Below are 13,324 nucleotides of genomic sequence, written 5' to 3' on the forward strand. Positions count from 1 at the left end.
GGGGAAGAGGAGGAGAGACCCGCGGAGTTCATGAAGGTGGGAGAAACCATGATGAGAGAAAGAAAAAATTGCTCTGTTTCAGGCCGCGGCTGCTTTGAGGCTAAAGCTGATGAGCACATGGAGCAGGAGCTGGCAGAAGCCTCAGCTGTGTCCTTCAGATGGAGTTACTTGGAGGCGGCAGGGGAGAAGAGGGCTTTGGCGGCCCCCAGGACAGCAAGACCACTGATAGGGTTCACATGGACTCACCCAGGAGTGAGGAGCCAGAACAACTGAAAAAAGGGGCCAGTGAATCATTGCAAAGGACTGGTACAGGGCCCATCCCATGGAAAGTGTTTGGAGCATGGGTGTTGGGGGAGACAGGCCCACTGGGGGAACTGACTCATGGAGAAGGTGACTGGACCCAGCTCCCATATCCAGGCACACTGCCAGTGCCATGGGGCACTGCCCAGGGGCCCGGGGCATGGGTCAGGGACCAGACCCCCCTCCCATAACCAGGCACACTATGCCAGCACCTCAGGGCCTGCCCAGGGACCTGAGTCATGGGGAAGGTGACCGGATCCAGCTCCCACATCCAGGCACACTGCCAGCACCAAGGGGCCCCGCCCAGGGGCCCAGGGCATGGAGTCAGGGATCAGACTCCCCTCCCACAACCAGGAACACCACTCCAGCACCTAGGGGCCTGCTCAGTGACCAACACATGAAGCCAGGTACTGGATCCCCCTCCTACAACCAGGCACACTGCACCAGTGCCTTGGGGCCTGCCCAGGGACCAGAGGCATGGAGAAGGGGACCAGAAACACCCCACAACCAGGCACACTGCCAGTGCCAAGGGGCATACCAAAAACATCACCTCTATGTGGGTGGCCCACCACAGCCACCACAATAACCACAGCTGCCACAAAAGCAGCTAGATGCCACAATTACCACACAGATGGTCTGCCAACCACTGGGGTGCATTGACAAAAGGAGAGTCACTAGCAGAGATAAAGACAAGAAGAAGATGTCTCTCTCCACAAAGCCCATTTCAGAGTGACAGAAGAAGCATCTGCTCTATGATAATATTGAGGGACGTGATCACACCTCTCAGCATTGGACAGATCATGTAGGCAACAAATCAACAGAGTAACCATTATTCTTTCAGAAGGAGAAAAGTAATCTTGGGTAATTAGAGGGGTGAGGGGGAGGGAATGAGAAAGGGGAGAGATTGGACAAGGGGCATAAAGAATAATTACGATTTGTAACAATACATATGCTAGTAATATTGATTTGATCAACAGATCTCAATGTTGAACCCCACAAATATGTATAATCAATTTTGATTCAATAAATAAAATAAATTAAAAAAAATACATGTAAACTTTGCAATGTCATAAGTGCTACAAAGTAGAGATTCTCGGTCATGGGTACTCTGAAGGGTAGAATTCTATAAAAGTAATTAGAGCTGCAGTGCCTGGCTAATAAAAGGTGCGGCTCCTTGTCCAGCCCATGGATGGATACACTAAACATGAGGTATTGCTTTCACTCTCCACAAGATGGCAAGAATTCTCCAGGAAAGTAACTTTCCCTACTAAATTGAAGTTGGAATGTGTTCCTTGGCTGTCTACATATGGATGCATAATTGCATAAAAAGATAAAAGTTTCAAATGTATTGTTCATGATAAAAATAATAGTAATTATATTAAATATTAATACTGGCAAAACCAATTTCTTATTCTTTTTTTTTTCCATATAGCATAGGTAATACATAATTGCCTGTTATTAAAAAAGGAAAACAGCACTGAAGTATATGGGGGATAATGGTGACAGATCACTTCAACATTCCGCATCACATCCGGACCCCTTCAAATGCAACTTTCTTCCTATGGTATATCATTGCCCTTCTTTTTTAAAAAAAGTAGACTTTTTTTTTTTTTTTTAGAGAGTTTTAGGTTCAGAACACAATTGAGTGGAAAGTACAGAAGATCACCCCTTTTAACAAATATTTTTCCTTTACATTTGCCTGCAACACATTTTTTATTATAATATCTTGCTTGCAATTACATTTTCCACTCCTGAATTATCTTCCTTGAAGGTAGGAACTAAGTTTCTGTTTGATTTTGATTGTTAACAGTTACAATGCCTGTTTGGTTGTAGGGTTTTCAATATTTGTTTGATATTTAAATGAATAACCAGAACTATTTTCCTAGGGGTAGGCTAGACTACAGAACAGTTCAAGTTCTTGGGAAGCTTCATCTTTCTGCAAGGCCATGCCTCTGAGATCCATGTTCCTTCACTCTTTTGATGCCACCATCATCACTACAAGGTGGCCACGGTTTGGCAGGAGAAGAGACAGAGGATGGATGATTGTGATTAGGGTTTAATGGCCAGAAAGAGAAATGGTGTACCTCACCTTTGTCCGTATCTCATTGGCCAGAATGTAGTCACATGATCCTGGCTTCACTACAAAGCATTCTGGGAAATGCGGTTTTCCTGTGTCACAGAAAGAGTAGATGAGCTTAGTGGGCATCTCTCTCGTCTATGACATTCAGTATAAGGTCAACTCCTTGAGATCAGGGACATCTTTATTTTCTTTTTTTCTTTTTCTCTATAGATGTTTGCTTACATTGATGCTGTTATTCACACTTATGAGTCACAGGCACTTTGCTCTTATTTAAAAATTTTGTATATGAAAAACAGTAATTTTTTATTTGGAACTTGTCCTCTTTTTTTTTTTTTCTCACAATGTCAACAATTAAATATCAGTGTATTCTTGTTTCTTTTCTTCTTTTGGGAATGTTTTCATACTTATACTATTTTATCTATGTTTCCTCTTTTTCTGGTTATGTTTAAATTATAGAGTAATAAACGGTGTTAATGTTGGCTGAAAGCTATTTTCAATAGTCAAGTCCACAAGGCCAGAATTCTAAGGCATTTTAAATAAATTTTCATCTAGTTTACCCTTTGTTACCCCAATTCTTTTGGTAGCATCTGTGTCATAAATTGTCCACGTCACTGTACAAGGATACAGATCCGAAGCTCGTAGAGCAAAGAATCTAAACCGTGGATCCTACCAAGAATCTAACAGACCCTCTTGAACGTTTAGGCTCACAAGCAGCATTTCCCAGGCACATTCTCAGGGGAAATCTTGGACTCCTTAAAGTCTATCCATGTTCTCCCCAGTGATTAATGAACCTGTGCTAATAACTCCTGCTGCGGTATAGGTAGGGAAGCCATTCAGGTGAAAAGAGGAGAGGAGACTAAAGTGTTAGAGCATCTTAGATGTACAGAGAGCCTTGCAAGGAGGTATGATTGTACTGGTCTTCCCATTAGCTCTCTCATGTTCTTGGGTAAGTGATGTGAACTCTCACAGTCATTACTGGCAATTGCTTTGCTCTAGTGTCATGACAACCTGAACTATAATCAGCACAAGAACAAGTGCTCTTTCTACTTTGTTCTCTGTTGTATCTCTGGTGATTAGCACGCAATTAGACGAATTGTCTATAGTCGCCATTCAGTAAATATTTGGCCTGTGGACTAAAAGGGACTTTAATTATTTCTATTTGATTCTATTTCTGATTTTGATCTAAATCAGCATCATCAAAACAGAAATAGCAAAGTTAGCCCCAAATATTTTTTTTATTTAGTCACTCATCAATGAACACTGAGAAAGTTTTCCTTCCACTGACTTCAGACTGGAGCTGAGGAGGTAGCTACTGGTAAAGGACTTGATCAGGGCACAGGAATCTACATATCTAAAAATGTGGCTTTTGGACACATGTACATGGTTCTTGGTATACAGTACGGTAAATGGACAAGAAGATGCAGACTCCCAAAAAGGAGAGAAGGGGTTTCTAATGCAGATGCACGTGGGAGAATTTCAACTGTCTTGTATTAAGCCAGATATTTTTTTTAAATTACAAAAATATAAAGTGGTATCAATTTGATCACTATATAATTTTGGTATGGAAATACAGTTATCTTATGTATTATTCTATTAGTTATGTTCACATGTAATGGGTTTATTATCGTTATTTTGAATGAATTAATAAACATTTATAATTTTTGTTTTTATTTCTGATATGGCAAATATTGATAGATATAATCCACATAAACAAAATCTCTTGGGGATCCTCAATAATTTTTGAGTATAAAGGAGTACTGAGATCAAAAGATCTCAGAATCACAGATTAAGTTGATGTTTAAGCAGGTTGCACATGATTGATCCGCTCCCACATTCTCCTTCCTTTACTGTATATAAGGGATTGTCTTGCATTTCAACTGCATTGATTAGAATTTTCTGTTGAGATTATTCATGGTTCATTCATTTGTGTTCAACATCCTAAGTATCCATTCCTGGCATTCTCAGATTCTCCTTTGGAAATTAGCAAGGTTCTGCTCCCCTGCTCAGGCGCTTACACACCTTTCCCAGAGCAGTCCTTGTACTCCCCATTTGGGTCATGCTTGGATCTAACTCTCCCATGGACCTGAAAGCAGAGATGGCCGCTGAGATGTAGGGACTTGAAAAAACATTGACATTCTTCCTAAGAATTGTGATTTACTGACATTTTCCCCTAGTTAATTAAATACAATACTTACTTTCATAAACGTAAATAATCACTTCATTGTGGTTTCCTAAGACAAAGTTATTAAGTTTTTGTTTTTGTTTTTTCCTTGAGAGAGGAAAGGGGCTGTTTTCATAGATAATTAAAATCAGAGATATTTGCATGTTCAGAATTTTCACCAACTCCTGTATAAATGTTACTGCCCAAATAGCTCTCAGATTGGTCTATTTCTCACCAGATCCATTGCAGCCAACCCAGTCCAAATGCTATCTATTCTAACTTGGGCTTCTGAAATAGCCACCTGAAATGCTCTCTGCCTTTACACCTTTATTTTTCACAATTTAAAGAAAGTTTTATGTTTAATTATAGTTAAGTACACAATGCATCTAAATAAAAACTGTCTGTGGCTACCCATTGCACTTAGAATATACCCCCAGATAATTAATATAGACCACCCAATCCCTATGCAGTCTGACTTTGCCGACCTCTCCTGCCTAATTTTCTTAGAATTAGGTGCTGCTCTATTTCTCTTTCCAAAGTCTAGCCACTCTGAACTACCTTTCCTTCCTCTAATATACACTACTCTCTGCAGCTTGGAATCCCCACTTTATCACCCACTTTGACTTGTAAACTCTTGATTTATCCTTCAGTTCTCAGGTCAAATATGTCCTCTTCAGATAAATCATGTCTAAGATCCCACACTATGTCATGTATTTCAGTACAGTCTTATGGTCTCTTATTATTTATTCCCGTAACACTAGTTATAATTTATAATTATAAATGTATATGATTATGATTAATGTCCCATGAGTACGTAAGCTTTACCAAGGGCAGATTCTGTATCTTTGTTTCTCTCTCTCTTTCTCTTTCTCTGTTTATATATGTATACACACATATGCACACACTTTATTTTATTTTTTAATTTTTCTCTTTGTTTTTTCTTGTTTTTTTGATGTTTTTAATTGACATGTATTGAAAAACCTTTATACACATATATTACCTCAATTTTAATTTTTACAACAACCTTATAATAAAGGTTATTTCCATTTTATAGATAAGAAATCCGGGATTCAGTAAGTTTAAATACACTGTTCTTGGTCATGCAACTGGTGAACTATATGTAGACCTAAAATTCACACATGCTCTCTCTGTCCTTAGTTTGCCTCTTAACCATTACTAAGCTCATCTAACACATTACCTTGCCTCACAGTTTTATTTCTTGCAGAATCTAGCTCAGTGCTGCCAGATACACACAAGTTGCTCCATAAATGAGTTTTGAATAAATCAATATACTCATGCTCTGATGTAGAGATAAAGTTTGCTCTAGCCATATGACTTTGGGATAACCAATAAATTCTGTATCTCAATATCATTGTTTATAAACAATGGGCCAATTTTTTAAAGTGATAGTCAATATATTTCAGGACTAAAATTTTATGATTTTTTTTATCATTATTATCATTATGGACTATAATAATTCTTGAGTATCTATTATTTGCAGGCTATCCTGTAGGTCATTCTTTCCTGCCAGTTTCTATTTATCTCAAATTCATGAATGCAACACATATCAAAAGATCTTTTTTTTTTAGGTTGATTTGATCCATTACATTCACGATGAATGATCTCTTCTCATCTCGTTCCAGGAAAATAACTGAGCACCACAATTCGTCTCTTGATACCAGAATAAACACATGAAGATCCTCTTTTCTTTTAGTAGCATATCTCAAAAGAATGCTCAGCCTTATATGATCTCCCAATACAGCTATCACTGGAAAGAGGATTTCCGTGGAGTGAGTAGAAGGCACTTTTTTATTCTAAGTAAATGTGAGAAATTCTGGACTTCAGTTGAAATTCAAATGAAGTGACTATTTATGTTTATGAAAGTAAGTATTGTATTTAATTAACTAGGGGAAAAGGTCAGTAAATCACAATGTGAACAAAAGACAAAATGGTTCTTAATGTAACAAACCATAACAGAATTCTGCTTCATGCAGTAGAATAATGTTTTCCTTCCTATAATTATATTTGATGAAGAAAGCTGAAGTGTCCCCACATGTCTTCCATTTGGGCTTTGTTTTTTCTTTCTGTGAAACAGGTAGTTAGATGTGTACTTGATGGGTGTTTTCATTCTCATAAACCCTCTGTACCTATGACCCATTGTTTTTTCTCCTCTAATCTTGCAGGGACCATTTTTATTCTTTGAGTAGGTCAATGTGTAGAAAAATTCCAGCAGGTCAATATTTTCATGGCTTTAAAGTTTTTTGCTTTCTATATTGGGTAGTGCATGGGATAGAAGCTCCTTAAGAGGAGTGCAATTATATATATATCTTTGCTATCATACTGTACATTTATTATTAATAGATAACTCAAGAAGTAGCTGATAAAAGTACCAACTGAATGGCACAGGGACCAGGGGCATTAAACCTGGAGAGGACTGAGAGATCACTAAGAGATCAGCTTCTTTTGGTGTGAACGTTCCCTTAGGCATCTACTTTTAAAGAATACTCCTGATGAAGAGGGCTGTATGACAGATGGGGAGGAGAGATGATTTATGGGGAGAAGTTTTCTGAGCACGCCTTGAATCCAGAAATGCATGCAGCCAGCTTTAAGTCTGTGAATGAATGGCAAGTAAATGTATTCTAAGAAAATGCTCTTTTCTCTCCATAATATATTGAATCTCCATAATATATTGAATAGTATATACTATTCAATATATTATGCATTCTATTCAAATCACCTTTTTACAGGGAGAAGTGATATAAAAGTATCAAGAATGGTGAAATGTTGCCTGAACTTTTGGTATGTTTGCAGTTTCTGCAAGAGAACACATGGAAGTCTGTGTAGTCATAATAAATATGAAATTGAAATCCTTGGGAGGTAAAGCAACTATGGCTGAGGGATGGATTACTGAGATAAACTAATCCTGAAATGTATCAATACATAGTTTTAACTTCTAGTTTTCAAAGTGCTTCCTCACATCTGTAATGTCATAAAAGCCCCACTGAACTATGAAAGTCAGGTTAAGAAAAATAGCATTCTAGAGATGAGTGCTTTATTTAATATCAGCAGTGACCACCTCAGCTCAGAACTAATGTCTCCTGACTCTTGATCCTAAACTGCTTCCAGGAATATACTTTGTTAAAAATGACCTTAGCACCTGACAGCCTTGATATACAAAGACAAGCTAAATGTCACTTATTTCAATCCTTGTTCCTTAATATGATGAACTTCTGCTTTCACAATAATATTTGTTTAAGCAATAAAATTACAAATTTTTAAACACCTGGTGAAATAAATTGTCTCTCATTCTATAGGTACAGTTCCAAGGGAGCAATTTTTCATTTATCTAGATCAATTAAGTTCATGTCCTAGCACAATGACCAAGATTAAGTTGTTTTGTTTCATTTTTTTCTTTGCAAAAGAGATTGTTCAAGCCTTGGATCCACTAGCAGAAGTTTAGCATCCTCTGCCAGTCCAGAGCCCTGGCAATCATAACCTAGCCCTTCTTTAGTTGTGTTAAGGTATAACAGGAGTGCTCTGAGGGATGTTGCATCCCCCATTCCTGCAACATTCCTCTCCTGCTTCTACACCTGAAGGAAAGAGGACTCTGACGTTGTGTTCCACATCTTCCTGTGTTAGTTTTCTACCGCTGCTGCAACAAATTATTGCAAACTTGGTGGCTTAAAACAACAGAAAGTTATTATCTAGACATTCTCCAGGTCAGAAGCCTGAAGTCAGTATCACTGGTTCAAAATCAAGATGTCAACAGGGCCATGATCCATCCACATGCTCTGGTGGAGAATCCATCCCCTGCCTCTACCAGCTCCTGTGGCTGCGAGTATTCCTTGGCTTGTGGCTGCATTACTCCAGTCTCTGCTCTCATGGTCACATTGCCCCCTCCTCTTCTGTCTGTAGTCAAATCTCCCTCTGCCTCCCTCCTATGAGGATATTTGTGATTGCGTTTAGGGTCCACTCTGGTAATATCCCCATCTCAAGATTTTTAACTTAATAACAAATGCAAAGACTCTCTTCCCATGTAAAGTAACATTCACAGGTTCCAGGTATTAGAACTGGAATATCTTTGTGGGCCATTGAGTCTACCGTACTTCTACAAACCATTCATTTTAGGCAGTTTTTTAAAAACTATTAATTCTATAGGAAATTCAACCCACTTTACGGATGCCATTATCCAATGATTTATAGTGGCATTTCACTTTAGGACACATTTGAGTGTTATACAGGAGGCTGTCCTTGCAAATTCCTACTATGTAAGAAAATCTGATTTTTACTCAAGTTACATATTTTGTGCCTTATGCAAACCTGTATTTTAGGTTTCGTGGATAAAAATTTGAATGAAATGTAATTATTTCCTTCAAAGAAATTATAGTTTAATGTATTTCCAATGATATTCCAAAATATAATTAAAATAAGATTATGCTTTTCCATGTAATTCTCTGGGAAAAAGGCAAATGAATTCAAAGACCTGAAGAGAAATCAAAGCATTTTTTCAAACTTTCTTTTTCAAATACTCCACATGGTCCCTAAGCACGCTTAAGTGAAATCAGAAGAGAAGATACACAAGTCACCCTCTCCCAAAAAAGAGGAAAAATTAGATTGAAAGAATAAGGTGATGTACGCTATGTTATATACCTAATAGCAGTTCTCTTAAGGTAGCTTAGATCTGATTTCTCAGCCTTCCAAAAGGCTCACTATGAGCTACATATATGAATAAGTTAGATTTTTCAGTTATCTAGAATGGCAAATGATGGAGAAAACATGTATTGATATCTTAAGTCATGACATGTGTATTAATCTTTTCACAGAACAAGATCATAGAAACTTGGAATCAATGGATGAGAAAAATTTCACCAAAGTGAAGGAGTTCATCTTTTTAGGGTTCACAGCAGACTTGAGGTTACAGCGAGGGCTCTTTTTCATTTTTCTCCTCATTTATGTCTTCAGTCTCTTAGGGAACGTCACACTGATTTCCCTAATTTGTGCTGATTCTCGACTTCACACTCCTATGTATTTCTTCATTGGAAACCTGTCATTTCTGGATCTCTGGTATTCTTCTGTCTATACCCCCAAAATCCTGATGACCTGTATCTCAGATGACAAAAGCATCTCCTTTGCTGGATGCCTGGCTCAGTTCTTTTTCTCTGCTGGACTGGCCTATAGTGAGTGTTACCTGCTGGCCGCCATGGCCTATGACCGGTATATGGCTATTGCCAACCCTCTGCTTTATTCCCAGGTTATGTCCCCAAGACTATGTGCCAGTCTTGTTGCAGCTTCATACCTTGGTGGCTTTATAAATTCAACCATCATCACCAGTGAGACATTCACCCTGAGCTTCTGTGGCAATATCATTGATGATTTTTTCTGTGATCTGCCTCCACTTATAAAGTTGGCGTGTGATGTGAAAGAGAGCTACCAGGCAGTGATGTACTTTATACTTGCCTCCAATGTCATCACTCCCACCACTCTTATCTTTGCTTCCTACTTCTTCATCATTGTCGCCATCTTGAAGATCCGCTCCACCCAGGGCCGCCTCAAGGCCTTCTCCACTTGTGGATCTCACCTGACAGCTGTCACCTTGTACTATGGCACAATTCTCTTTATTTACTCCCGACCAAGCACTAGCTATGCCCTGGAACGGGATAAAGTAGTGTCAGTGTTCTATACTGTAGTGATTCCAATGTTGAACCCCTTAATCTATAGCTTAAGAAATAAAGATGTAAAAGACGCCCTGAGGAGGAAGATAGAGCAAAGTTTTCTGAAATGAAATATTTTAACAGATTATGTCAATGCCATTGTTGTGAGCCTGTACTCTCAGAAATGAATAAAATAAGCAAGGAAAAAATTATCTTTTAATGAGGAAACAGCAGTCTGCATATTTTGTTTAAATTGCAACTGATGTATTTGAATGTGTTTTTAAAATAAACAAGTCTCAGTCATTTGGAAAAACTACTATGAATGCTAGCTTGGAACAGAGTTTATTAAATTGTTGGGAGTTTTAAAAGTTTGGAAGAAATCAGAATTTTAAAAGCATTTTCACTTGACATCTCATAACTTGCCTATGTCTATAATATTTTAAATTATAAATGGGAATAATATAACTGGTTATGAAATCATTGCCAGATTTTGACAGATTAAATGACTTACTTCAAATATTCTAGTTCATAGGTAAGAACACAGAAATGTAAACCAGAACTTACAACTTCAAATGTACTTACCTCTCTTGTTAGGATAGAGAGTGAGTTAGAAAGTCACACGAAAAATATCTACTGTAAAATGTCCCTAGAAACAACTCTATTTTTTTTCTTTTCTGGTTCTCATTTTTTGGCCTTCCATCACACAAAGATAACAGATTTCTCTGGAAATAAATGAAGTAGAGTACAAATATCATTACATACAGTCACTGTGTACTTCCAGTAAGTGTATTTTCCCCAATAATTAAAGAATTAACTGCAAAAGTATAGCAGCTGCATACGATAAACAGAAATGGAGATGTAGATGAAAAAGACACAGGTAAAGTAGATACAGAGAAAGAGAGATTTCAGTAAGGTTTATATCTAAGAAAGATTCAGAGCGAAAATCTCTATTGGGTAAAGAAGTGATTGATGGCAATTAAGGATCTGTGAATGTTTGCATTTCTTTTTTCAGTTTTATGTATGAATTAATAAAATGTTAGAGAATATTTCACTGTAATGTACCATGTTTCCTAATTTTAGTATTCTTTTCACATGTAAAACATGAGATTGTTCCAATATAAAAAGGCCCTACTGTCAATCTCTGAGAGTGTTATTTACCATTGTTGCCATAACAAAGTGTCACAGAGTGGATGGCTTAAAAATGGAACTTTATTTTCTCACGGTTCTGGAGAACGGAGGTTCATGTTCGAGATGCTGGCAGGGTTGGTTTCTTCTGAGATTTTTCTTCTTGGCTTGCAGGTGGCGGCTGTCTTGCTGTGTTCTCACATGGTCTTTTTTCTGTTCATTCACATCCCTGGTGTCTCTTGGTACGTCCAAATTTCCTTTTTATAAAGACACCAGTCAGATTGAATTGGAATCCACCCTGTTTCATTTTAACTTAGTAGCATCTTTAAAGGACCCATCTCTAAAACAGTCTTATTCTGAGGTACTAGAGGTTAAGACTTCAACATATAAACATCTGGAGGACAAAATTCAAACCATAACACTAGGGAAGGGTAGCTGTTTCCCAGTGGAGGAGATAAGGAAAGGTAGCTTGAAAATAAAGAAGAGCATATGTCAAGGGAAAAAAAATGGAGCACAATATACTGTCTAGAAAAGTCTGATTAGTACAGTCTGGAGACATTCAATTATCATTTTCTTCTTTTCTTTCTATTTATTTTTGATTATACGTATTTATGGAGTACAGAGTTGACTATCAGTATTTGTGTATAATATGTGATGATCAAATCAGACACATTCAATAATTATACTGTGACTTAGGAACATTGAGAGTCAACATTTAACAAAATATTACTCATTTCATCATATCCTAATTAATACATCACCCCAAACTCCAGGTGAACTCTAATTGCATCTTTGGAGACTGAGGCACATATTTCTGAGCTGCTGTGTGGGAGGAGTCTCAAAGGGCTACTGAGAAAATACATATATTGGGCCCTACAAAGTCACACCAAAACACCAGAGGAGGGGAAAAAGGGGTGTCATTTCTAAGAACTGGCCTTCTCTACCAAGGGTAAGCACCTGGGATCAGGGGCTGCTAAGCAGTTTGGCCTCTCTGTGACCTCAGCTGCAGTCAGAAGGGGGATACAGTCTGGCTTGGCTCTGAAAAGATTATTGCTATGCCAAACTTACACACAGGCACATGCTCACAAACATGCGTACACACACACACACACACACACACACACACACACACACACACACACACACAGGCATATGCACAATCCCTTCTAAATCAGATTCTACCCAAAGATACATTATTCCCTTATCTAGAATTTGAAGTTTCATTCTGACGTTTACACCAGACCATCATATAGTCACTTACACAGTAGACAAATCAAAAAGACAAAATGAAAAAAAGTGACTTGGTTTTAGACTCCAGATTGCTGTGCTACCCTGTGCTGTCCTGACTACTAGTGTATGATATTTTCACTTCCTGGTCCTTAATTTCAGGTGTCGGAGGGACACATTCCTTCCACATGGGGAGGTGCATTCTGAGAAGCCATTCTGCATGAGACTCTTTGTCATGACTGGCTCTGACATTTTCTGTGCCTTTTACTACACATTCCCATCTAACTGGAAATGCACTTTAAATTTAAGGTGGATTTGAGGTCTTAGGAATGAGTCCTCGCTTTTATTCACTTGTTCTTATGATACAGAAAATTGTGCCAGGCAAGTCCACTTGAGAACAGATTTTGTTCTGAATATTTTGAGTTACAAATAAAAGTTAGGCTAGAAACTAGAAATAGAAAGTTAGAAGATGGATAAAAGTTTAGAAATAAAAGTAAGAATAGAGACTAGAAATGTAATGTTAGAAGCAGAGAGTACTTTGGGAAGAAGTTTCAAAATACAGTGGTAATTAACTAATTATTCATTCTGGAAATAATAATTTAGTGCCAAGTAGTTACTGCAAACTGTTCTTTATGCTGGGATACAGCAGAAAACAAAAGAGAAATATTTTTCCCTGTGGATGTGGCATTGTGGTGAGAAGAAACAGGCAATAAATTTAAGAAATTGGAGTTAGAATATGACAATAGACACGGGGTTTAAAAATAGAGCAGAATCTGAGTA

At 37.9% G+C, this 13,324-nt stretch overlaps 1 protein-coding gene across 1 annotated transcript; it reads left to right on the plus strand.

Moving 5' to 3' along the window:
* The first annotated feature begins 9,390 nt into the window (after positions 1–9,390).
* LOC134391773 (olfactory receptor 9G19-like) lies at positions 9,391–10,323 on the plus strand. Its single transcript, XM_063115719.1, has one exon. The coding sequence runs from the start codon at positions 9,391–9,393 to the stop codon at positions 10,321–10,323; it is 933 nt and encodes a 310-aa protein (XP_062971789.1).
* Positions 10,324–13,324: the final 3,001 nt, after the last annotated feature.

This window comes from Cynocephalus volans, chromosome 12, assembly GCF_027409185.1.
Source record: "Cynocephalus volans isolate mCynVol1 chromosome 12, mCynVol1.pri, whole genome shotgun sequence".
NCBI classification, from domain to species: Eukaryota; Metazoa; Chordata; class Mammalia; order Dermoptera; family Cynocephalidae; genus Cynocephalus; species Cynocephalus volans.

Bases quoted from the DNA above. Each gene is read 5' to 3' on its own strand.
- LOC134391773 (XM_063115719.1), top strand. From the start codon at position 9,391: ATGGATGAGAAAAATTTCACCAAAGTGAAGGAGTTCATCTTTTTAGGG.